Source organism: Podarcis filfolensis, assembly GCF_964270895.1.
Source record: "Podarcis filfolensis genome assembly, chromosome: 8".
In the NCBI taxonomy this organism is placed as follows: domain Eukaryota; kingdom Metazoa; phylum Chordata; class Lepidosauria; order Squamata; family Lacertidae; genus Podarcis; species Podarcis filfolensis.
This window is the reverse complement of record NC_139611.1, coordinates 41,063,110-41,089,494: the sequence shown is the minus strand read 5'-3', so window position 1 is coordinate 41,089,494 and position 26,385 is coordinate 41,063,110. Positions and strand designations below refer to the sequence as shown.

General features: G+C 45.3%; 1 protein-coding gene across 2 annotated transcripts in view; it reads left to right on the top strand.

The window, feature by feature from the left end:
• ZC3H18 (zinc finger CCCH-type containing 18) overlaps window positions 1-26,064 on the top strand; it is a 55,772-nt gene extending 29,708 nt beyond the window's left edge. The window contains exons 10-19 of one of the 2 annotated variants that reach the window (XM_083626238.1): window positions 9,545-9,745; window positions 10,255-10,380; window positions 12,843-12,944; window positions 14,353-14,496; window positions 16,041-16,193; window positions 17,401-17,561; window positions 19,837-20,039; window positions 21,679-21,775; window positions 23,307-23,403; window positions 25,131-26,064. In XM_083626238.1, the coding sequence (XP_083482364.1) occupies window positions 9,545-9,745; window positions 10,255-10,380; window positions 12,843-12,944; window positions 14,353-14,496; window positions 16,041-16,193; window positions 17,401-17,561; window positions 19,837-20,039; window positions 21,679-21,775; window positions 23,307-23,403; window positions 25,131-25,335 (1,489 nt within the window). In that variant the 3' untranslated portion in view covers window positions 25,336-26,064. Of the gene's footprint in view, window positions 1-9,544; window positions 9,746-10,254; window positions 10,381-12,842; window positions 12,945-14,352; window positions 14,497-16,040; window positions 16,194-17,400; window positions 17,562-19,833; window positions 20,040-21,678; window positions 21,776-23,306; window positions 23,404-25,130 lie in introns of both variants that reach the window. The other variant, XM_083626237.1, reaches the window with a different exon arrangement.
• Window positions 26,065-26,385: the final 321 nt, after the last annotated feature.

Genomic DNA, 26,385 nt, shown 5'->3' with positions numbered 1-26,385 from the left:
CCCTAGAGTTATCAGCCTTGAGTCTAAATGCCAGCTTCAACTTGCCTTTCCTTGAGTCTTTAATTAATATAGATAGCAAAATGCAGCCCTCCCCGACTCCCATCAGCTCCAGAATGCATGCCGCCATGCTAGCTGGGGCTGCTGGGAGTTGTAGTCCAAAACATCCAGAGGTTGGGGAAGGCTGGCATGATGTGTCCCAACTGCTTCTTCATGCTCATTATATAACTCACCCGGCTGATGAATAAGCAGGGTGAAGTAAGGGTGATGTAAGACCGAAATGTTCACAGGTTGCTAAAAGCCAGGTTTCCCCAGCTCACCAGCACTGCTATAAAGAATGCAGACCAGGTTCCCTATTGCAAGAAGAATGCATTCTTTCCTCTCTGAAACATTTGGAGGCTCCTTTTCCACACTTGCCCTTAACTGGGCCAATGTCATCTCATTCTGTTTCCTTGTTATGGCTCAGCTGAACTTGGAGAGAGGTTTTGAGTGTTTTTTGAAGCACAATGATGGTCAGTTTTATGGGTATCCGAGGGATATATCCACCATGTCACTCTGGGTGGAAGCGGTTTAGGTGGCAACATTGACAATGTGCAAGGATTTTATTTATTATCTGTTTGTTTTATTACATTTATGTCCCACCTTTTCTCCCAGAAGTTCAAGGTGGTGTCCCCAGTTCTTCCCCTCCTCCTTTAATCCCCACAATAACTCTTGGGATAGGTTAGGCTTTGAGGCAGTGACTGGCCCATGGTCACCCAGTGAGTGGTGATTTGAACTCTGATCTTTCAGCTACTAGTCCAGCACTTCTAATTGCTACACCACACTTCCTACCTCCCTGTCAGCAAAACTACGTCAGTCACGTCTGCAAACCTATGATGAAGATTGCTGTATGGATAACAGAATTTTATTATGTTTCTTTCTGCTTTTATGATATTTTTCTTGACATAGTGTGATTCGATTTATATTTATTTTGTTGTTTTAGCCACTTCAATCAGTATATGACATCCTGTGTAACTATGATATGGTCAAAACAGCAAATTGCTTGCTTCCACATTTCCTTCTCCTTGGAAGTTGAGTTCTAATTATAGAAGTTCTTGAGTTCTAAATATAAATTTATAGCTTGAAAAGGGCAATAAATTTGCAGGTCTGCTAAATACGTAGCACCTTTAGGAATTCTTCGTGTTTAACTAGTCGGCCTTTTCCTTGGCAGTGGGGAGTGACTTCACATTAATTGAGTTTATTTATAGACTCCTGTGCTTTCCCTAATCATTAAATCCTAGCTCAGCTCTTGGCAACTTCAGCCTCTTGCGTAGTTTTGGGCTGACGCTGTCCAAATTGCTCATGTGGCTTTGGTGAGGCTTCCAAGTCTGAAAAGCCTCATGCGGGTGGCAGCTTCCAGATAACAAGTGTTTCTGTATAACAGAGATTTTTGTCTTGAACTAACATTCCTTGCGGGATGTCTTAAAATTTGAAGAGCTGAACAAAAAGTGGTTGCATAGGCCTGGTGTTTAAAAAAAATACATGCCTTCCAAAAATGCATTTTAACCAGTTAAATATGTATTTGATGTTTTTATAACTGGAATAAAGGAAGTCATATGTGGTCCATTCTGAGTGGTGCCAGCCAACAAAAGGGGGCCTTTTCACTTGTGCATCTATTGCTTCAAGCCCACCCGCCCTGCTACCGCCGGGGGGCTCTCCCAGTCCGTGGGGAAAGGAAGGGACATACCATCTGGGAGGAGCTATAGCTCAGTATATCTGGGCTAGATGGACCGTATGAGCTGAACTCTCATAACAAATGTAGCCTGAAGCAACTGTCTTGTTATAAAGCACTTTTCACTCATAGCAGAACTCCTAGCAGTGTAGATATCATAGATACTGATTACTTATATTTGTTTCTTCCTCTGGCAAAGGGCCTACTTGCTCTGTTTTCTCTCTTGCACATTCTGGTCTGGGGAGTGGGGCTTGTTTCAACTCCTCTCAAGCATGCTGGAGAAGGGCGTAACTCAGTGGTAGAGCATCTACCTTGAATGCAGAAAGTCCCTGGCATCTCCACGTAGGGCTGCAAGAGGCTCCTTGTCTGTGTAGACAATACTGAGCTAGAAGGGTCGGTGGGTCTGTTTCTATCTAAGGCAGCTTCCTATGTTCCTGTGCTGCTCACTGCTGCCGCCTTATGCAAGTCGCTATACCTGAGCCTAACCTACCTTCTAGGATAGCTGTGAATATAATGCCATAATCCTTCCCCCACCCCTTTCCCTGGAGGAAGAGTGAGATACTAATGTGATAAGTAACAGGACTTTTTCTACTCCTTTTGCCTTTTGTATCTGGTTCCAAAAACTGAACTTGAGAACAAGTTGATGCCCGGAAATATTGTATTGCGATGTGGCTGTTTCACCATGCAAAGGGTATTGCTTGTTGGTATTGTTCACGCTCGCTGTGATTTCATCTAAATGGATTCCAACCTGGCCCCTGAGGGAATTCTTTCCCTCCCTAACACCAAATAGGAACCCATGAAATGGAATTGGCAAGAGCAGCAGCAGCAGGAGGAGTTAAAAGCGTAAATGAACATTTCTCACTCAGTCAATGGGAAAGCTGCCAACTTATTAAGGTGACTCAGGCTAAAGAAAGTTAAAAACAAAACAGCCCACCAGTATTTGCTATTCAATTCAAATTGAATCCAGTAGGGAAGAGATCAAAGGCAATTCTGTTCTGGTCAGATTATGGTTTATTTGAAGATAATCTTAACTAAATCAAAGATTCTACAAAACTGACCAGAAACCCATTTAGACACACACACACACACACACACACACACACACACACACACACACACTTTTTAGGTTAGCAATGGGGGAAATGAGCCAAACAATAAATTGCCACCTCTTCTTATGTATTCCAGAGGGTTAGCCACAATAGCCTGTTGCCATAAAACAACAGTCTCTCTCCTCAAGGAGCGATGGGGAGCCTGCAGCTCTCCAGATGTTGTTGGACTACAGGTTCCATCATCCTTGACCATAGGCCCTGCTGACTGGGGCTGTTGGCATCCTACAGCATCTGGAGGGCTGCAGGTTCCCCTATCCCTGTGCTGAGGACTAAGTTTATTGTGGTTTAAGCGCTTGATGTCCAATGCCAGATGTAGTCATCTGAGTGGGTAGATGTATATGCTGTAAGGGCAGGAGGAAGCAGGAGTGGAGAGAATGTTTTCTGCCAGCAGGCAAAGTAGTAAGAGAGAGAACTTCGCAGAGTATGGATGAAAAACGACAACCACATCAAAAGGCTAATAGACCCAGTCAGTGGGTGTGGCCCACTCCAAGCCGGTGACAAACTATCTGTGCCGGATGAATAAACACCCAGCAAGGGACAATTACTTTCTGTAGTATTCAAGCCACGCCCAGTTGAGCCGCAGTCTGATAGTGTCAAATTTGCAAATGGATTCCAGCTCAGCCTCTTGACGCTCCCTTCAGAAACATTCCAAGTGTGGCAGCTTTGAAGTTGGTTGCAAAATGTCCAAGAAAATCTAAATGCTTAGTCACATTTGCTGCCTTTGATGGTCCAGTTTTCTTCCTTGCAATGATGCTAAGAAATATCCCTAACCTACCGGAAATATGAGGCTATAGTGAGTAACCGTCTTTTTCTTCATATATTGCACAAGGGTTGCAGCTGACTCTGAATAACTGCTTGAAATCCCATTTGAGCTGTTCAAGGTTCTGAGCCCAAAGAATCCAGGTTTTGGGAAGTATATGCAAATATACTCATTTGCATAAAGCAGCATAATGTGTGCACTGCTGCTCCTTCTCTCTCCCCTCCAAAAAATAATAATGTTGGTTTCCTAGTCCCCAGAGCAAGTAGGATGAAAATGCAGCACAATATCTAACTCAAAAATCATGCTAAATAGAATGTATATGAAAACCTCATTCTCAATTAAAAGCTTTTAATTATGGCTACGCTGTCAGTATAAATCAAAGGATGAAAGTACAACTTGGTGTATTAGCCATGACGCACCCAAACATTGAGCAAGTCTGAGATTAATCTAAAGATTTTACATGATGCCTCTGTATATAGGATAAAATTTAAGAGTTGAATCTACTCAGACCCATTGAAACAAATGGGCATGATTAACAGGTTCCTTGATTTCAGTAGAACTTAGTTGGAGTCTAGTGTTTGCCCTTTTCTTCTTTCCTCATAAGTACCGGTACTGTGAGGTTGGGAATACAGTAAGTGGGGAGAGCACTGCTTTTGCACTCAGGTCCTGCTTTCTGGCTTCCCAATAGGGCATCTGGTTGGCCACCGTAATAACGGAATGTTGGACTAGATGGGCCATTGTCCTGTGTCTCTTCCATCCTCATGATTATCACATGAGCTACAGGCACATATGCAGAGTTCTCTTAATTGCTGGAGCTTCCCCACTCATTTCATGAGAAGGTCCATACAGCAACACATCTTCCTCTACCACCTGTCATTGCAATATTTCACCAAGCTTTAGATCAGCGATTTCCATCAAGAAGAAGAGTTTGGATTTTATATCCTGCTTTATCACTACCCTAAGGAGTCTCAAAGCGGCTAACAATCTCCTTTCCCTTCCTCCCCCACAACAAACACCCTGTGAGGTGAGTGAGGCTGAGAGACTTCAGAGAAGTGTGACTAGCCCAAGGTCACCCAGCAGCTGCATGTGGAGGAGCAGGGAATCGAACCCGGTTCACCAGATTACGAGTGCACTGCTCTTAACCACTACACCACCTCTTACAGTTTCAAGAGGGACACTTTGCGCCATGATTCCAAGATCCATGCAGGGGGTCTGCTTTGGACTCCCATTTTCAGACAGGAGTCCATCATGCTGCACGTGGACAAGCTGTTTTTGAAAGCAAGGAGCTTGTCAAAAGCCATTCATAAAGCAGCAGGAAAGAAATAATAGAAAAGGAACCTTTTAGATTGACAGCTCCGATATTGCAATAAGTCAATGTGAAGAATTAAGTTGGAGCTATAATGATAGTAGAATTATTTGCCCTTGTGAGTAAATTAGTTAGGGTTGGCACCCAGTTCAGTTTACCAGTCAAATGTTGTCAGCTGGTCAGTGAAACATTGATACTGTTGATGCTTCCGACTTGGCCAGCAATCTGCTTGGCACAACCACCTTTAAAAGCTGGTTCTTTGCTTTATTTCTTTTGGATTCTTTGGGTTCAGTTGTTGTTGGTTTTTTAATGTAACTGTAGACAGACCCTGATGTTCCTGAATGAAAGCCAGAGAGAATCGTCCAGTGAATTGTTCACATTTTTAGGAATAGTAATGTGTTTTTGTAATCATCACAAGCATCAAACTTCTGAAACTTGTTCAGGCTGCAGTCCTATATGCACATACCTTGGAATAAGTCACTGAACTTGGTAGGACTTCCTTCTAAGTAGATGTGCAATTTTTGTCATTCAAATAGGCATGTGTTTCTGTTCAGCTTAACCTGCTGTATCTGGTGGCAGTTGAGTAACCACTTCCAGGCCTTTTCATTTCCTCTTTTCAATCCTGGGAAATTTACAGTGATGTCAGAGTGACACCTTTCTTTTAAAAAAATGTATTTTGTTTTTGGGTTTTTTTAAAAAACTTCCTTGCTAGATGGACTTTCAGAGTTGCAATGATGTCACTGATGCTCTTTAATGGCCAATTGGTCATTGAGTTTTCCTGCTTGATATGATTGGATCATCAGTGAAAAATGCTTGCTTATGTCATGTATAGAAGAAGGGGAAGTAAGGGGGAAAAGTTAACTTTCTCTGAGCAGAAGATAATTCAGGCTGCATAACAAGGTTGCATGATCATTTCTATTAAACATTCCAAGGGATTTTTTTTTTACCCCCCTCGAATTCAATGCCCTGGCAGAGTTCCACATTTAATCTTCTTGATTTCCTCCTAAAATGAAACAACCTGTCTAAACAAAGCAGAGAATGATTTGTTCGCAGCAAATTTCCACAGCAAGTGGTGTGTTGAATTATGCTGTGATTTCCCTTCTAACGGGAACTTGGCGTGGCTAAACAAATTTCCTAGCAAGCAGAGACCAAGCCCCAAAAACTAGTGCCCAGACTGAGTATTTCTGATGTTTTTTTTTCCTGCAATGAACCACCAGTTATTTCAGACTTTACATTTCTGGGTGACGCTCTAAGAAGCACTGGGCCCTGGGGCAGGTATGCATTGCCTCTTGACTTTTGTTAGAATCATAAGAATCCCTGCAAGAAAAACAACAACACAGAAAGCCCAGTACAAAGAAGCCTGGGTTTCCTCACAATAAGCAAGAGCTAAGGTAGAGGAAGATGGGAAGATACTGTTTAGATTGTTGCTAGGGCCAGGAAGATAAAGAAAAGAAGAAATCAATGGAAGCCACTCGAAAACGACCAATATTCTATAGAAAGCAATTAGATCCAGATTCAACATTCCCGGACCACTAGTGCAAGAATGAAAATAAAGGTTGAGCAGGATGAAATGCAGCGCAACAGTTGCGCTAGCAGCACCTTGTTGCGCAGCAGGAAGTATCGGGACCCCTGCAGTCCGTTGTGCAACTGGCCACAAGAGCCATTACTAGTTTCTGGCACCTTCTCTTGTTCAAGTCATTCTGCTAGCACAACTGGCAACACTGCTAAGCAACTGCAATTCCAGTCCCCTTCTGTTTTGCAAGCCCTTCTAGGATGCCGCACACATGCTTTCAGGCTTTCCTTAGCTTCAGTGAGGGCGGGAATCTTGATATTTGTAACTGGAATCTGGGGATTGCATGATACCGGATTTGAAACTGCACCCTGGGATCTGGACTTGCAGGTGACACAGCATGTGTAGCACCCATGATTGCAAAGATGATACTGGCTAGGGCAGAAAGTCCGAAAATCTGAGCTTGGGATTGTTTAATTGTAGAAGCTATGTGGGGAAGTACCAAACTTCATAGAGTTTAGTATCATTATCTCTTGATTGCCATTTATGCTTACTTCCTCCTCTCCCCATGCTCTCACCTTGGGTTGCTCAGTCTTCAGCAGGCAAAGTCCAAATTCCCTGACCAGGTGACAGAATCATTCCCTTTTAAAAAATATTTATACTTTTCAGATATATACATTTCACTGATTTTACATTCATTTTGATATTTTAAAGCTTGACTTCCTTCCCCCTCTTTCTGCGGTTCCTTAGTTTTTGTATCCATTCTTCCTTTGATGGGACTTCTTCTTTCCATTTTTGGGCATGTAACATTCTTGCCACTGTAGTCATGTACATGAATAAATTTCTATACAATTTAGGTAGTTCTATCCCTATAATTCCCAGAAGAAAGGCTTCTGGTCTTTTTACAAACATTATTTTAAACATCCTTTTCATTACATTGTATATCATTTCCCAGTAAGCCTTAACCTTACTACAAGACCACCACATATGATAAAAATAATCTTTTTCTTTACATTTCCAACACTTATTTGATTTAGTTTTATACATTTATGCCAGTTTACTTGGTGTTAGATACCATCAATATATCACTTTCATATAATTTTCTCTTAAACTATAGCATGCTGTAAATTTTATATCCCTATTCCACGATGATTCCCACCCCCACCACCCCACCCAACAGATCTCCATCTTTGAGTCATAACATCGTGCTGATTTTCTCCCCACCTGAAGAGGACGCTTTCTCTTTCAGATCTAGTCCTATATGGGTGATGTAGCTGCAAGGGGCTTTTGTTGCCTTATTGAAAGCAAAGGAGTAAAAGATTCTGCAGTATTAAGTAAACAATAAAGTGATATGATCTGTTGATTTCCTCTGAAAAGCTCAAGTAATAAAAAGCACCCTGGATAAGTGTAATACGTTTTGTTCTGCATTTTGTGTTTTTGTGTTGTCATCTTCACCTCCAAATGCCTTTGCAGGAAACTTTTTAATATTCTAGAACAGTGATTCTAAAACCTTTGCTCCCACTGTCCACTTGACAATTGCTGGGGGTCTTGGCAGACCATTTAATGATTTTTCTGCCTGTTGTAGCAATGGTAACGTTCTGTGCTAGTTGCTTTTTAATTGCTTCCCCCCACCTTATATGTTATTTTACAATTTGAATTCCATAGAATTTGCTTCCATAGAATTCAAATTGTCATATAATAAAATGCAATCCAATGAATAAAAGAAGCAATAAAAACACACTTTTAAGTCCACATGAGTATTTAATGCAATGGACATGCCATCTCCTATCTTCCCCCATGAATCCACAGACATGCCATGGACCATAGTTTGGCATCCCCAGTGTCTAGAGCCTGTGCCTGCCACTGCTGGGTCTGATACCACTGAGGTGGTAGATCACTGGCGGGAAAGTGCTGCTGCCATAGCTCTGAGAAATGAGAGTGGATTGGGCCACCCTGTACAGAGCTACTCTACATCACCACTACTGCTGCCCTGAATCTCCTATCTCTGCAACAAATGGACTGCCTGTTCAGAGCGGGCAGGGCAGGGCAATTGGGACACCCCTGTATCCTTTGTTCCAGCTAAAGGACTGGTTGCACCCCTGCATTGTCAATTGGAGAGATTCTAGTTTGAATCTATAGTTCAGGGGTAACCAACACAGTCCCTTCCAGGCGTTTCTTGGCACCAGCTATCTCGGACCGTTGGCCATGTCCACTGAGGCTGATGGGAATTGTAGTCCAAAACACCTTGTGGTCTCTTCGTTGGCTATCCCTACCCTAGTTACTTTGCTGGGTCAACCACTACAATGCTGTTTACATGGGGCTGCCTTTAAAAATTGTTTATTTATATTTATTTTAATATATATGTAGGCTGCCTTTCTGAGAACAACCCATCCATGGTAGCTTGCATTGTTAATCATTCGTACAATTGGTTGTAAATTTCTTTCCAGGCTCAGTTTAAAGAACTGGTATTAAACTGGTTCTAGACTGTTTATGGCTTTAAAGGCTACCTTAAGGATTGCCTTTGTACATCTGAAGCTGCCCAACCTTTAAACTCCAACTCACCTGAGATCACTTGGTCAGGTACAATAGATGGGCCTTTCTTGGTAATTGCACCCAAACTATGGACTTCAACTCCCATTGGAGATCTTTCAGGATGCCTATTGAGGGTGTTTCTATATCAACAGGCTTTCAGTGTTTTAATTACCGTACTTTTCTGTGTTTTTTTTACTCTAAAATAATGTTCAAAATCTGGGCTCGTCTTATACACGGATAGTATCTCCCCCCATTTTCTTAAATTGGAATCCTCCAAAATAGGGGGCGTCTTATAGATGGAAACATATGGTACTTTTAAGGAATTGATGTTTTTTGCGGGGGATTTTAAATATTGGCTGCTTTTATGTTTTATTATTTTTACTGTTATATGAATTGCTTTTGGTTTTTAGCGGTGTCTTTGTGACTTTTGTTTGTATTTTTGTAAGCTGATTTGATTTTCAGAAACACAAGTTATAAAAAAGGTGCAGTTTGGCCCTTGTATGTAGCCATGTTTTGCATTTGGTTGCATTCCAAGAACTGGGGGTGGGGACCCAGGTCATTGGATGGCCCAAGAGAGAGCCTTCTCTCCGGCTAACTACATTTTTTATTCATTTTCCAGCCGCCAACCTGAGCCACCAAAGAAGGAGAAAGAGGCGACTACGACCACCCCTTCTCAGTCCAAGAGAGCAGATGAGTGGAAGGACCCTTGGCGCCGATCAAAATCCCCAAAAAAGAAGCATGGGCTGTCTGCTTCACCCAGCCGTGCTCGCAGGCGCCGGAAAACCTCTGCCTCTTCAGCCTCTGGCTCAGGTTCATCAAGGTGTGAACCCGAGATGGGTAGCAACTGATGCAAGGGGATTTCTTACAATCAGCATCACTCCAGATGGCTCCCAGGACTCAGTGCTAGCAGAAAGAGCAATGCTGCTGGTGGGAGGAGCATGTGAGCCAGAGACAAAGAGAATAGGCTGTGCGGCCAGGGGATTCTGTTGTGAATAAGCATCCAGCCCTTTCTTGGATGCACTAGGGCAGATTGCTCTGGTGTTAGTCAATGGAAAGACAGCTTAAATCAATACTGTGACCTGTTGAGACTGAATGGCAGAGAGTGACAGCCTGTGCCCCTGGAAAGGTAGCCTCTAAAGGTAGGCTACAGCAGAGTAGGACATAGACATTTTGTGACCTCGTGTGAACCTACTAGAATCTCGGGGAGATTTTGAAATAAGGGAGCTTCCTAGAGCAAGTAGAACTGAAAATAAGAATTCATACAAATAATGTTCCAGTTGCCGAAATGCTGTTCCCTCATATGTACACATACCTTTTATTTCCTTTCAGGTCATCTTCTCGCTCCTCCTCCTATTCTGGATCTGGTTCTTCGCGGTCACGGTCCAGATCTTCCTCATACAGCTCCTACTCTAGTCGCTCTTCCAGGCACAGCTCCTTCTCAGGCAGTCGATCCAGGTACTGTTTCTCCAAATGTGTTAGCTGGCAGGTTCTTGGGCTACCATAGTGAGCCTCCCTGAGTCAAGACAGGTTCTTTTAGGTGAGTTTGGGCAGTACCCTATGGAAAGCTCAGGACAGCCACTTGATGTCAGTTTTAAGGTGCCGCTGGAAATCCTGGAAGTGGAATCCAGGACATGGACTAAGTTCAGAATTCATAGCTGGTCACTAAGGCACAGCTGCATGATTGCTGCCTATAAGTAGTTTTACTACAATTTATATCCTTTATTTTAATGCCCCTCCTTTTAAAAATTAAAATACTTAAAATGCTCGTCTAGATTGCTATTTTTTCTTCAAAATAAATCATACCTTAGTCGTTAATTCATTGCATCTTTGAGAGCACTTTACATATTAATATTGCGTTCCATATTTTTCAGGCCCATTTGCCCACTACTGCTTGCTTATTGCATTTTTTTCCTATTGCAAGGAGCATTCTTGCACCTGCAAATAAAATGCTCACCAGTATTCTGCTCTATTCTCCTCTTCACACAATTTCTCATATCAGCCTAATGGTACCCGGAAGGTACCAGGTTGCAGAAGGCTGACATGGGATTTCTTGAAATTTGGACCCCATTTCCATGCTCACAAACTCACAGGTGTGGCCTGCTGACTTATGCACAATTTACGCACGAGTAAGTGTGTTTATGGTTGTGACCCTGCAATGGCATTTCAAATAGACACAGTCGCCACTGTCACATGCACTGGAAAGAGGCAGTTTCCTAGATGGGCACCCTGCCAAACTACTTTGCGTGTTTGGGTTGGCTGCTGCTACTGAAAAGTTATGAAACGGTGATGAAATATCCAGGTACAACATGTTTACGATCATCTGTTATCAGAAGAGAAAAAGTTGTGTAAACAAATGGTGGCAATCTTGTGACCCGTGGAGATGATTTTCTCTTCCAAATCAGCAGAGGAGTGGGAGGTGGGGAGAGAGAGAGATCTGGATGACTATCCAATAATTCAGTGATGCCTTCAGCCCCTGACCAGTCGGGGAGCTGCTGTTTCTCCACTTTCTGGAGGTTTACTGCTTGGGAGGGTTCCTTTTCCCAGTCCATGTTCTAGCTTCCTCTCTACCAGGAGATGTGACCGTTGGCTTAAAATGATGGGGCACGGAACCGTTTCTGAGCTACTTGGACCCTGAAGAAAAGGGAGTTCCATGTTGCTGGATCCTGACCAGGGTAGAGCTCAGCCCTTTTCTGGCCCATACTGAGATGTGGGTGGAGAAAGGCCCATCCTATGGGGCCGTTCAGCATCCCTCCCTTTCCTGCTCCAAATTCTGCAGATTAGAAGCAGTGATCAATTCTAATTCCAGGATTTGGGTCCTTTCCCCCAGTGAAGTTGCACTAGGGCAAGAGCCTGGAGGGAATGGGAAGAGGGGCAGTTATGGAATCTGAGGGCTGTTGGGACAAAGAGCCAAGTTGGTGGTGAGGCACCACCCCCAGTTACTGGCAGTCCTGCTGGGTGTGTTGCTTGGCTTCTCATTTCAGGCGGCCCATTTCTGCCACCCACCCATGCTAAAGCTTCCTTCCCTTCAAGGGTGGTCTTCTTTACACACCCAGCTCCACTTCACCAACAGATGTTGGGTGCTGGTTTTTCTCCGCAGTACCTCTGATCTAAGAGTCCTGCGGACACTGATCACTCACAGCCTTGAATGCGGCATGGGCACCGCTTGGTGCACTGAAAAGTCGAAAGCCATCCTCTATCCAAAAGATGCTTCCAAAAAGTTTGGATAGTAGAGTTTTGTAAAAGAAAAATGGTACCATTTTTGAACTTTCTTCAGAGATTCTTATCAGCCTGCTTTACACAGATAACAGCAGAAGTGTGGCATTGGAGGTGAGGGCTTGCATGAGCTTAGAGCTTTTTTCCCCACAGTGGCAGGTGGGGGACCAGTGTTGTGATCAACAGATCCTCTAAAAGCCAATTCAGAGTGGAGCCCTGCAGGTGCTGCTTCCAGGGTTAGCAGGCCATTCAAATCTCACCAGTTGGCCACCTGTTGTTTGATTGTGCCCATATATTGTAAAATATTCCATGAAGCCATCATGCTTGAAGAATTGGCCCTGTTGCCTACTTAGCACATCCATCTGCCTTTAAAATCGGTCTTTTGCTTTTCAGTAGTTGTTGTTACTTCACTTCGTTAATTGACTTTATTTTGGTTCAGTCCAAAAACCCCCCAAAAAACTGTAGACTGATCCTCATGTTTCACGATAAAAACCAAATGGAAGAATATTCAGTGAATTGTTTGCACTGAGAAGGAACTTAGCATGGACATTTATAATTTACTTAACTGTCAGAGGTCCTTTACCTTTTTTAGAGGCACCCCCGATTCAATGAGGCTTCTGCTGCATTTAAAGGGTGTATCTAGACTTTCCCCTCATTCTCATTCTCTCTCTCTCTCTCTCTCTCTCTGTTGTCTGACTTTTCAGGTCACGGTCCTTCTCATCTTCCCCATCTCCTTCTCCAACGCCATCTCCACACAAACCTCTTCCCAAAGCTAAAGGAGAGCCTGCAGCACCTGCTGGAAAGGGGTAAGATGCTGTGTCCGCTCTGGGCAAAGTGACATTGGGACATTCCCTTTTGAGGTTCTATAGCAGTATAAAGGTGCAGGGGCACTTTGCATTTGTCACATTTAGAACTAGACCAGCAAGGTACTTTCCACCAGATCAGGTTTGTAAAGTGTGGTCCTGTGGTATTGTGGCACCCAGGCGTGAAATAAAGCAAACACAACAGTTGTCTGTACTTAAATATTGATTTTTAAATGGACGTCATCTCCCTTTTCCACGAACATGTGACACATGCTTCACATACAATTAAAGAGATGATACAGTTCTGCTGAGGGATGTCTACCTACTTGTAGCAATGTTGGTTCTGCGAAGCCTGCAGCTTATCTCTTGATATGCTGTCATTCACTGATTGGATGAATGATAAAGCAATAAAATGTGTTTATTTAAATATACACTCTTTGGGTTAGTCATCATAGGGCAACAGGCAGACTTCAGACTTGTGGGATCTACTTTTTTTTTTTTAACTAAAACCCCAGGATCCAACAACTGGAGCCTAGTGAGTGGGGGGGAGGCCTACATTTCAAATCAAACTGTTCTAAGCCCAGACCTTTGTTTCGAATACCAGAACTGAACAGAGCTCACAGTCCTTCCACTCAAAAAGTCCATGCCTGATTTCCTCCCCCCACCAGGCCCCCTAAAACACTTCTTTATTTTAACAGTATAATTTGCAGTGGGGTAGAACTGGGGAAGAGAAAGTCACCCCATTTGGCCATGGAGATGAGCTTGAAAACATGAGGCAGATTTGGTGAAATGTCCAGAGACCCCAAAATAGACTGAACAGGACTCACTGTGGTCCCAGGAGCAGCACTTTGGAGCTCTGTGCAAAAGAGCTCCAAATGCAAAATACAAAATGCAAAATAAATATATGCATGGTCACCTAAATGACTCCGAAAACCCTGTTGCTGTACTGTCCATATTCGTTTCATTAAAAGTTTTGTCTCCCAGAATATTCCTCCTTTTGCAATTCGTGTGAATTAAGGAGAGTGGGAGAGCAACTTCCCCAAAGCCTTACAGGGAGCTCAATTCCAGCATGTCCAGTTAGAAGAATTTGAGGGAGGAGGGTTAGGAAAGGCCTGTGACAACTCTGGAGAGCCACTGCCAGTAGAGTAGGCAATACTGGGCTTAAATGAATAGCAGCCTGTCTCTTTGAAAGACAGCTGAGCTTTGTATGTTCAACCTGGGCATCTGGTGTCCAACCCCAAGACGCTCTTTCACCATCCTGTCTCCCAGAATGTGCCAGACGGCTTTAGCATGGTCGCTAAGATTTGAGGCCAGACTTTCACAGACTTGAGTCCAGTTTAAAAAATCTAGCACCCACTCTCTTCCAGCTGGTCTCCCCGCTCCTGTCATCTTACCCATTTTACTTTTGCAGTGACAAGCCTGTGAAGAAACTACCAGCCCCTCCAGCACCTCCACCAGTCGCTAAAACTGCCCCAGCTGCCCCGGAGCCACCCAAGCCAGGAAACAGTAGAGAGGCGAGGCGGAAGGAGCGCCAAATGAGGATGCCACCCCGGAGGTAGGAGGAACAGGGGAGCTTCCTAGAACAATCTCCTAATAGGCAAGTCGAAGCATGAGCTGCTTTCTTGGGAACCTGGGGAGGCACAGCGGCCCAAGTCATTGCTTCATGCCTAGGGGCTTCCCAAGACATAGCTGTTTACTTGAAATGTCACTTAAGGCACCGGCAGCTAGCACTTCATTTGCCCAAAGGGCCACATTCACCCTTGACCAATCCTCAGGGGCCACATTCGAGGAGCAGCTGTGTCCATAAGTGGGCGTGTCAACTCCACATTTCACAAACACATGCCCTGCTTCTCTGTGCAGATCAATTCAGGCAGGAGAAATTATCAACTCCTCTCCCTTCATCATATGATTGATCTGGTTACCAGGGAAGGGATTTCTGAGCATCTTGGGAAATTGGCTGTGGCAAAGCGGGGTTCTCCAAAGTGAAATTAGCGTGCAATTCAAATGTGTAGAATTTCTGAAACTGGCACAATATAAATGGGCCACATCCCAAAGGATCTAATTCCATGCAGGCAAAAGAAACCGCTTGTTTCCTATGTTCTCTTGGGGCTCTTTTGACCCTGCTTGCTTCATTGGCTGTGGGAGCTGCATCCGGAAGACAGAAGAGAGAAACTTCCCTGCCCTTCATGGCTTCCTTAGCATTCCTCATTAGAATCATGACCACGGGTTTTTAGAGTTCTGTGACTGAAAGCCAGGTGAGAAATAGGTCCATGCCAGGAAGTATCTGTGGGGAATCCCTTCTCTTCTCCCCTGTGATCACTTTGGGGAGGAAGGAAGGGCACAGCCTCCCTTTGCCCCACAAGAGGACTGGTTTCCCGCAACTGGTAATTAGCGGCCTGCTGCCTCTGATTGTGGAGGCACAGCCATTGTAGCTATTAGCCATTGATAGCCTTATCATCTGCGATTTTGTCTAATCCTCTTTTAAAACCAGTTGGTGGTACCCCAGTGGGAGTCCCATAAACGCAATAGCCCTCCCCTGTTTGGAATCCCAAGCAACTGATTCCAAACACATCAAAGAGTGTAATGTATTGCTCAGCAAACTCAATTATTTCTCCCACCACCCAAACTATCCCTAGTTAGGGCTTGGGCCCGTACGCCATGGGGATGGTCCCTTGTGGCTCACATGCAGTACCCATTGCCATAGAATAGATTCCACTGCCCCACAGCAAGGATTTTCAAGCAGAGTTACTCCATTACGATCCCTACTTGCAAGAATCCACTTTAGCCCTCTCCCTCCTGCTGTTAGGTGCCCAGCACATCCACATGGAAGCGAGCTATTATTTTATAAGTCACTTGGAGATGCCTTACATAGCAAGCCACTGATATGTTGTATTATTAATATTAATTATTGTTTAGAATTTATTCTGCTGATATTGTTGGTTTTCACCCGTCCTAAGTAAGGGTTTGTGGGTGGCTGTGTATTCCTGAGTGCCCCTGTATGGCAAGCATCAAGGTTTCCCTAGAATGACCAGCAAAAGTGTCTTGCACTGATGTCCACCTGGTATGTAACAGGGAGCTTGAACTTGTTTCTTGTTGCAGGCGGGCCATCAGCTGCAGCATGAGTGGCAGCGGCAGCAGCTATAGTGGGTCCAGCTCCCGTTCAAGATCCATCTCCCGATCCCTCTCTCGATCTCATTCTCGGTCCTCCTCAGCTTCCATCTCCCCATCACCGTCTGGGTCCAGAAAGTCCAGGTGAGATATTTCCTTCTGTTTCTGGGCTGGAAGAGTAAAACATGTGGCTACTTATGCGGAATGAGGCATCTTTCTCCTAAAGCAGGATTTGTTTGAAGGAAGCATCCTGCCAACCTTCATGGCTACTTGAGTAAAAACTGGGAAATGCCCAGAAATCAGCTTTTCTTATAAAGACCTTAGAATTGCCATGCTGGGTCGAAGCATCTGCCTCCGCAGCATATCCTGTGACTTTGCCCAGCCAGAATCGTCAGGATGGTTCAGAAGCAGAGCATGCTAGGTACAATCTTCTCCTTGTGGTTAACCCCAACTGCGCCCTCTGAAAATGTTTCTACCTCCATGCCTTGTGGCAAGAAGCATCAAGCATGTGTCATCAGCTGATTTGACTTTGCATTTAATTCATTACGGTGCCTTGCAGTTCTTTCCTTATATTAATTTAGCTGTTGCAGGAAGACATCCTTAAATCTATTTCCAAGAAGGAATTGAAATTGTGAGGGTAGGGAGGAGATTGCAGAGAAAACAATGATGACATGAACAGTCTGTTTTGCATAATGTTATGTTTTCCTGGGGCTCCCTGCATCAGATTCTAGCTTCTGCATCAATGAATACAAAAGGTTCCCATCTGAGCTGGTGTCCCAACGACATCTGGAGGGCACCAAGTTAGGAAAGGCTGTGCTGGAGCAGCACAGTTGGCCACCGTTTTGCTGCGGACAAGTGCTCATGAGCATCTTGACTGATTGTGAAAGTCCTCTTGATATCGCAGCAATTCAGCCCATGGAGGGGGGGAGGAACGACTTGTATCCAGACAGACAACAGGCAGAAACCAGTTTTTAGTCTAGTACTAAACTGGCCCGGTGCCCTCCAGATGTTTTGGGACTCCTGGAGGGCACCAGGTTATTTATTTATTGGTGTTTTCATCCCCCCTTTCTCTCCAAGGAGCTCAAGGTAGTGCACATGGTTTTCTCCGCCTCTAAATGGAGGGGGTATGACTGTGAGGTAGGTATGGCTGACAGGCAGTGACAGGTCCAAGGTCACCCAGTGAACTTCATGACTGGGGTGGTGGGAATTGAACCCTGGTCTCTAACCAGTACACCACACAGGCAAGGCATAAGCAAAACTACATAAGCAAAACTATTCTCCACTGGGGTGCTGTTTCAACCCGTTCTTCTGGATCTAACTTGTATCTTTGCCCTCCTCGCACCCAACCCAGGTCCCTGAGTGTAAGTAGCGTCTCGTCCGTTTCCAGTGCCTCCTCCAGTAGCAGCTCTGTGCGGAGCGCTGACTCAGAAGACATGTACGCTGACCTAGCCAGCCCGATTTCGTCGGCTAGCTCCAGATCCCTAACCCCAGCGCAGCCGAAGAAGGAGAGAGGTAGGCCACTCTGCCTCCAGAATGTGATTTTCCTGGGTTTCTTCAAGCACCTCCTGTGGCACTGCCAGTCTCCATTCCCCTCTGCTGCTCACTTCCCCTCCCCTCCCCCCCCCTTACTGGACTTGCCTGTTTTTGATGCCCTTATTTGCAGACTGCTTTGGAATGTTCTTCACTAGCAGACGGAAAGACGTGTGAAATCTTCATGAACACAGTTCACTAGCACTATTTATTCTGGATGTAGAATGCAGATTATTTTAGCGAAAGGTCCTTCTGCTGTGCTCATCATATCTGTTCACGATCATGGCACATGAGTAACGCAAGCTTAGACCATGTATGTGGTCTGTTGTTTCTAAAGGCAAAATTCTGCCCTTCTTTAGCAGTGGAAATACACTGCAAATTCATTGGCAACAGCAGGGAAAGCCAATTTCCCAGACTCCACCAGTGTAACATCAGCCGGCAAGGGAAGCCCAGAGAAGAGCCTCACTAGTTATCTTTAAGGTGCAGGTGGGTTGATATTAGAGCAGGCCATCCTTGAGCAGCTTTTGTCCCAAACCATAAACAGCCATAAAGGTTATTGCCAGCACCTTTCTTTGTGCATGCACTAGAGAAATGTCGCCCATGTGGCTGCTGCATTTTGAGCCGACCAAAGTTTCTTCAAGGAGAATCTCGCAAGCCACATATTCAAGCCTGGATGTTACTAAGGCATGGATAACAGTATCCAAACTACTTCTGTGTAGGAAGGGGCAGAGCTCTAGGACATTCACATATTTTTGGATTGGATTGCATGTATTTTAATATTTTATAAACTTCACTATATAACCATCTCAAAGGTCTTAATCAGAGCCTTGTGGCTTTTATTCCAAATATGGTTGGGGCTGATGGGAGTTGTAGTTCAAAGCATTTGGAGAGCACCAGGTTGGGGAAGGCTGGTTTAGGTTGAGTCGCCACTTAAAAGGACCTCAGGTGGCAGGTAATAGGAGAGCCCTCCCAACTTTTCTGCTGGAAGCCTTGAAGAGCTGCTGCTAGTCAGAAAAGACAGCACTTCCAGTGTTGCAGCTCAGAGGCAGAGCTCAGTGCTCCACGTACAAAAGATCCTGGGTATAATCCCTGGCATCTTTATGAAGGGCATGGAGAGAGCCTTCTTCTTTTTTATTAGTTTTCCAAATTGTTACAAATCAGACCTAATTACTTTAATACAATTTCATAAAATCAGGTTTCCCGTTCCTGTTGCAAACACATGTCCATCACTTCCTCTTGTGTCCATATATTCTTCAATATCCATTTAAACCTTCACATGATGTTAGTCCATTCTCGCAGCTGACCATAATTCTTTCCTTACATACAGCACCACTGTTAATTCTCATAAATATTAAATCCGTTTCACATGTGTAGTCCTTCATAAATGGTGTTCTCAGGTCTGGTGCGTTGGGAGAGATAATTGCTATCTTCCTTTGTTCAGTTCCCTGCAGTGTTTACAAGGTAATTTCACATTCTGTTCCCTTCCTTCCACTGTTCACCAACTTGTGTACAGGCTGCGGCTATAAATAACTCCCAGATAAGATGTCCAATCTCCATCATTAAAATTCCACTCTGGGGTTCTTCCTCAGCACAGCTAAGTTTTTTCTCAAATACAGCTGCTTCTTGCCAGATTTAATGAGCAGCCATTCATTTTCTTGCTCTGCATTGCTCCCTCACACTCCTGGTCCAGTCCTTTATTCTGAATAATGAGGATTAGAATTGTGCTATATTTTTAGAGGAAGTGTCATAGCTCAGCAGTGGAACATCTGTGTTGCATGCAGGAGGTCCCAAGTTGAATCCCCAACAGCATCTTCAGTACGACTGGGAGAGACCTCCTGCCTGACATGCTGGAAAGTCACTGCCGGTCAGTTTAGACCAGTAGTCTTCTACCTTTTCAGACCCAGGACCCACTTTTAACTCAAACACACATTTGGGGACCCATTCCTTAATCTTTTACCATATATTTGCATGATGCTAGTGCCTTGGATCAGGCCATAACCCACTAGGGAGCCCTTACCCACCAGGTTGAAGACCAGTGGTTTAAACAGTACTGGACCAGGTAGACCAATGGAACTCTGTATAAGGCAATTTCCTCTGTGAAATGCTCTATGGCTTACATAATGTTGCTAGTTTTCAGCACAGATTTTCCACAGTTGCTGTCATGTTGACTGTCCCCTGGCCTTGCTTACAGAAACCTGGGGAGGGGAGGAGCACTTCCTGGCTTTTTGATCACCAAAGCATGTTCTGCTCCTAGCAGGAAAGCCCAAGAAAGAAGGTGGCGGCAACATCAAGGAGGAGAAACGGAAACGGGAAGCCCCAGCACAGCCCCCCAAGCCAGCCAAGGCCGTGCAAGGGGGTAAAACTCAGCAGCCGCCCCCACCTCAGCAGCCCCCACCGCCCCAGCCGCAGCCAGCCGGCTTCAGCGCCCACAAAGAAATCAAACTAACACTGTTGAACAAGGTGAGGTTTTTTGGGGGGGGACTGAGAGGGTCTCCTTAAATATTTTAAGCCATCCCTCAACTTCCTTGCATGCAGTTGGAGAGGAGGGGGCTTCCCACTTCTCTCTGGGGCATTGATAATATTGAATAATATTTACAGGGGCCCAAGAAGGCTTCCTCTGACTTGGGGTCCGCCCAGCAGCTGCCTTTAGGTGTGACGACAAGGCGTCCTCAAAGCAAGTGAGGGTCCTGCTTCGAGGATGAGGTGTAAAGGGCTGGCTCAGATAGCGGGCAAGTGGATCTGATCCACCACAGGCAGAACTTACTACTTTGCAAAAAATATGTCTAACTGCTTCATATAAACAATAAAAAAATGTACAGATTTAAAGAGATCCACTATTAGAGAAAGATAGTTAATTGCATGCATAAGTTGGCAGCACATAAAGAGATTTCAGCAGCTGCTTAAGGAATAAAGCAGGTGCCTGCTGAATTCTGAATGGTGAAGAGAGGAACTTTTCTGCCTCTCTCATATTATAGGACACCCAAAATCAGCCAGTTAAATTTGAGGTATATGGGATCCAAATAGCAACTGTTTCACCAAATGCAGGCTTCCACTTCTTTGGAGTTGGTCATCCAATTTGACTGATCAATGTCATATGGGAGCTCTTATCAGTGACTTCTTATTGGGGAAGGGGGACAGCAGGCAGATCACACTTGTGGGCTTCTTGGAGGCATCCGTTTGTCTGTTGTGTGGAACATAAACGCTGGGTTGGACGACTTTCTGGTCTGATCCAGTAAGAGGCTGCTCTTGTGTCCCTGCAATCCTGCAGGGGCCTCTCTTGCATAAACAGCACTGAAGATGCACCCACCATGCAGCCCTGCTGGTTAACTTGTTATGAGCAAACTGCCTGTCATTAGAACAGGTCAGATATGTGTGATGGGAAGGACAGCGGCACAGTGGTACATTGCTGAAACACCTGGAAGGTGCACTGGGTGTTCTTGTATTTACAGCATGCGTGGCACCTTCCCCCAGGGGCCACTGCCAGTCACACCACCCAGAAGCTCTCGTCACTTTTGTCCCTGGGCATAGTTGAGGCATTTCACTGTTAGTCACACTAGAGTGGGACAGAACAGTAGTAAGCAGCTTTTAGGTTTACACAAGAAAGCAGAGCACTGGGGACAGACTGAGCAGCATGTAGTCTGCTGGGAAAGCAGCACATGGAAATAGCAGGGATTTTTCTGCTTCTGGCCTCCCAGTTGGTTTCAGCTTGAAGAGGAACGGTTGACCTCTGCTAAGGGTGGGATTGGAGGTGCCATTGCTCTAGGGGGAGAGGACAGTTAAAAGTGGAAGCAGGCTGCTGCTTGCTTGATTGACTAACTGCCCAAGGCAGGCACTCACCTGACCAGTCGCATGCTCTCAAGGCCACAACACACACCTTTTCTGGGCCAGCCTCCAGCTGCACTCTGACCTTCTCCTCGGAAAATGTGCAACAGAGCCTCTGGCTAGAGCCAGCAAGGTGAAGACTTGGAGCACAAATGTCCTGCTGCAGGGAGAGTGCCTCGTTGACAGGCCAGCCTGTGTGTGTGTGTGTGTGTGTGTGTGTGTGTGTGTTCCCATGCATGAGCCTGGCTCATTCTGATCCCCTCCATTCTCTTTGCAGGCAGCTGACAAAGGAAGCAGGAAAAGGTACGAGCCCTCTGACAAAGACAGGCAGGCTTCTCCTCCAGCCAAGCGGATGACCCTTTCTCCAGACAGAGGTGAGGAAGTGTGTGGGACCAGGAGGGGAGACCTCTGTTGCAAGGCCTCTCCACATGCAAATACTTCAGCTGTCTACTTCTGGTCTGGTCACCAAGCTGGGTTCAGCCACTTGTCTGTGTTTGAACTCTGCACAGATGCCCTTTTTGGTGACGGTTGCCGTGTGCGCATGCGCATGCATGCACACACACTCAGCTCATTGCCGTGGAATTTGGTGCACTTGTCAGATCCTTGAGAACCACTTCAAAAAGAGAGAGCTGCCTGTCTTTTTGACTTCAAAGGCAAACTTGAAAATGTGTGGGCAGCAGTGCGGTTGCCCAATGCCACCTTTGTTACAGCCAGCGGAAGTGAGGAGCTTAGTGGTAGAGTATGTGCTTTTCATGCAAAAGATCTTGGCTTCCATCCCTGGTGTCTCCAGGTACTGCCTGAAACTCTGAGGAGCTGCTGCCAGTCAGTGTAGACAACCCTGAGCTAAATGGACCCCATGATCTTGACTTGCTATAAAGCAACTTCCTACATTCCTGTCTTTATACATGGTTTTTTTCTTCAGGGTTCAGTTTCTGCTTTTATTTATTTACCTTTTTTAAAAAAAAATGCAGGCGTGATGCTCAGCTGAAAACAGCTTAGTTGCAACATCCCCAGCTGCTCCCTGCCCTCACCCAAGTATTTGTTAGATGATCAGCTCTGACTCTTGCACGATAAAAGCCAAAAGCTGGCATCCCAGGCTTTCCCCTGACTGTGTTGCAAGCTCATTAAGGCCGACATGCCAGAGCTGCTGCCGGTATACTCAGCCTGGACTGTGCCTGCAGCCAGAGGCACAATCTGCCGTGCCAGGCTTGGAGTTGCTTAACTGTTGCTGAGGCAACAACTTTTCCTGAGAGCATCAGTAACTGAGCCACATTCCTTATGCTGATCTTGCCACCTGAAAAAAATGCATTGTACAAATCAAAGCTGGTGTTGCTAAGAAACCGGAAGCTGGAAAGTCCCCAGTTCAAATCTCACCTCTGCTGTGAACTCATGGCAGATGGTCATGTGTTCATTCTCTCTCTCTCTTTCGGCTTTCCACCTTCAGCACAGAAATGAGAACACTGACCTGCCTCACAGGGTTGTTGTTAGGGCTACTAAGATAATGTACATGAAATGTTTTGAACACTTAAGGGATCATTAATAACAGCTGCAGTTTGAATTGTTGGGAAATGTAATGTTGCTGTTGCTGTTGCTATTGCTATTGAATCTCCCCTTTAAAACAGCCATCCCCAACTGGGTGCCCTCCATATATTTTGGACTTGATGTCTCCTCAGCCCCGGCATTGTACAGCTCTGCTGCCTGGGGCTGGTGTAACTTGCACTCCAGTACATCTCATGGGCAGCTGGTTGCATTGAAATATACTGACTGCATTAAAAGGCTGCATTATGTAAAGGCTGCATTAAAATATACTGACCCCATTCCTCAATCAGTGATTTCTGAGGGAGGGCGCACCATATGGAAACAACCACCATACTCAGACTACCTGACGTATTCTTCCTTCCTCAGGTACCCGTGATAGGAAACCTGCAGGGAGGCTCTCCTCTCCCAAACAAGACCGCCAGCGGGGTCCTAACCTGAAGCTCTCAGCTGCTCAGGCAGATAAGTAAGTTCTGTGCTCCATGATCTTGGCCTGCTGCATTTTTTGGCTTCCTGCCTGGTTTTTTCCTGCCTGCGGTCTCTTTGAAGACTGCCATGCTTTAACTACATCAGGAGGCAAGGGCTCACATGCCCAGGCAGCAACTGATAGCTGCAACAGCCACTCCCGGGTGATCCCCAACCTCTGTGAGTCACAGGCGATAGAGCCCAGTTGCCCATTTGGGTCATCCCTTGCCCTATGACTCACAAAGGCTGGGGATCACCTGTCTGAAGGCCTGAAGCAACCCCAGAGGGCATGGGACAGGTGGTATATCTTGAATGTCTTGGGTGTAACTTCACAGGGCATCACCTAAAAGGGCAGTGGATGCTGCTGCGTGGGCATTAAAGTGGGGAATTACCACAGGGATGGAGATGACTATCTGAGGACCTGAATAATGCCCAGTCAGAGCACCTGACTGGCATACTTTAAATGGTTGCTTTTTTTCTTCCCGACTGGATTCCTGTGATGCCAGAAAGCTTGTACATGAATCTGCTGCATCTTACACCCACCCACCCCACACTCAGTAACTTCCTGCAAAAACTGGGATTCCAGTGCAGGCTGGACAATGAGGTGTAAGATTGGAGGCCTTATTTAGCAAGTAGACTTTTTAGCTGTTTGCATTGTTGCCACTGCATTGCCAAGGTGAGGACTGTAGGTTGGATCTGATGGCTGATGTTGTGGCTCTGTTGCCCTCGAGGGTCACACCCAGCTAATCTTTACTCACAGCAGAAGCACTGAAATCAATGGATCTGTGTTAGTCATGCCATTTAATTTAAATGGGACTCCCTCTGAGTGTGACTAGCATTGGATACAACCCTGAGTCGTCTATGCTGGGGGTGGGATCATAACACAGCATCCCTGGTCTCCAAAACGCAAAATGTCCCATAGCTCTTTTGTCTACATTTTTTCTCCAGCTGCAAAAAAAAAAAAAGTTTTAAAATCCCCTTGGTTTGACTAGAGCTTCCCCCTGCAAACATTCCTTTCCTGAGAACTCTGTACTGTCTACAACTTTGGATGCTAGAGGTTGCCTGGTGGGAAAAAGCGGTTGGCAAGCAACTCCCTAACTGGTGAAGTCACAGAGTGTGTAGCACTAGAAGTTGCCAACTCTCCTTTCTGGACAGAGCAGGGCCCTAACTCAATGATAGAGCATCCACTTTTCATGTAGTTACAATCTATGATTATCCAGTTAGAAGCAGACCTAGGAAAACTCTGCTTCAGACCATGGAGAGCTGCTACCCATCAGAGCTGAGGGTACAGGGCTAGACTGACGTACCATCTTGAGGTGTAAGGAGCCCTCCTCAGCCTGGTGCCCTCAGATCTTTTGGGTTGCTGTTTCAAATGTTGCATGCAGTTAGCATAGGCTGCATCAAGAAATCCCAATTTTTGTACTATTTTGTTTCTATTGTAAGACTCTTTGGATGGGTGTCTCTTCAGAAAAGCGGTGTAGTGGTTAGAGTGTTGGACTAGCACCCGGAAACAAATTGGGAGGGGGAAAGCCCTGTATTAATGCCTTGAGCTCCTTGAAAGAAGGTGGGATATAAATATAAAAATAAATAAGCATTAGCAAGTGACTCCAAAATACGTGTATGACTAAAAGATTATTTTTATTAATGGACCTGGAGGATGCTCTTCCTGGAGCCTCTGGCCTACATTCCTGGTTATTTCTTACCATTGTGTCTTTTTTTCTGTCACAGGAAGCGCCCGCTGTCACCGCAGTCCAAGAGTTCAAGCAAAGTTACAAGCATCCCAGGCAAAGCAGCTGAGCCCGGGGGCCCAGCTGCTGCTGCGAAATCAGGCAAGTCCAGCACATTGTCACGGCGGGAGGAGCTCCTGAAGCAGTTGAAGGCTGTGGAAGATGCCATTGCCCGCAAACGAGCCAAGATCCCTGGGAAAGTATAGTCTGCCTTGGTCCAGCCTGGATTAGAGACTGCTCTCTGTGTTTTTATAAATAGCATACATACAAGCAGCCACTTCGGATTTTGCAGTTCAGTTTTATTTTGGCTGTGATCCTTTTTAAAAAAATAATAAATTGAAAAGAGAAGAGTTTTGTCAGCTGAACACCCACCCGCCCCTTATGGCGGTCTAAGACGGCTCCCTCCGGTTACCTCCCCAGCCCACGCGTTGCCGGCACCGTGGCGGAGGCAGCCACGTTGATGTTTTTTCCATGTCCATCATGCACAGAGGACTCTTAACTGCAGCCCTGTCCAGATGCCTTCTCTGCTCTGTCCTCCACTGCTAGCTACAAGTTGTGTTTCCTTAGTTAGCCCTGCTGTGTGTTGAGTGTCTTCAGCAATGCAGTTCTACAATGCTGTGTAAGGAGAGAGAGCCAAAACTCGCTCTGTCATCTGCCGGAAATGTCCCCCCACCCACCCACTGCACCTCTGTTTGTTTGTCTTCTTCCCACCCCTCTCCACCTTACCCCCCACAAGAACTAAACCAGTTGCATAGATATCCTTGATGGAAGTCTGGTCGGAAGATCCCATGTGTCTTTTTATTTTAAGCAAAAGATTGTTTTCGTTGATTTAAAAAAAATGGAAAAGCAAAGGTTTCGTCAGGATGTGTGTCTAAAAAGAGGGGTCTTTTCTTTTTTTGAGGGGTTATGCTGAAAATAAAGTATTTTGATAAACAGCTTCTCTTCTTTGACATGCTTTGTTGCCATCTCGGGTCCTGTCTCAGAATGCCTGGTAAACTCCCACCATCAGTCATTTAAATTTCCTATGAAAGGTGGATTGGGAATTCCTGCAGGGAATTTAAAAATGTGTGGGTTTGAGCTTGTTCCCCCTCAAAATCAAAGTCTATGTCTAAGGTACCTTCTCCCATGAGATGGAAAGCTGAACATGCATCTCTTGCTGTCTAGCTGAAACCTAAGCCTGGCCAAAGTTCTCCTCAGGCTACCAGGTTTTGCTGCGTGTGTTCCATGATTGATAGGTTGTATTTGGCAAAAATGAT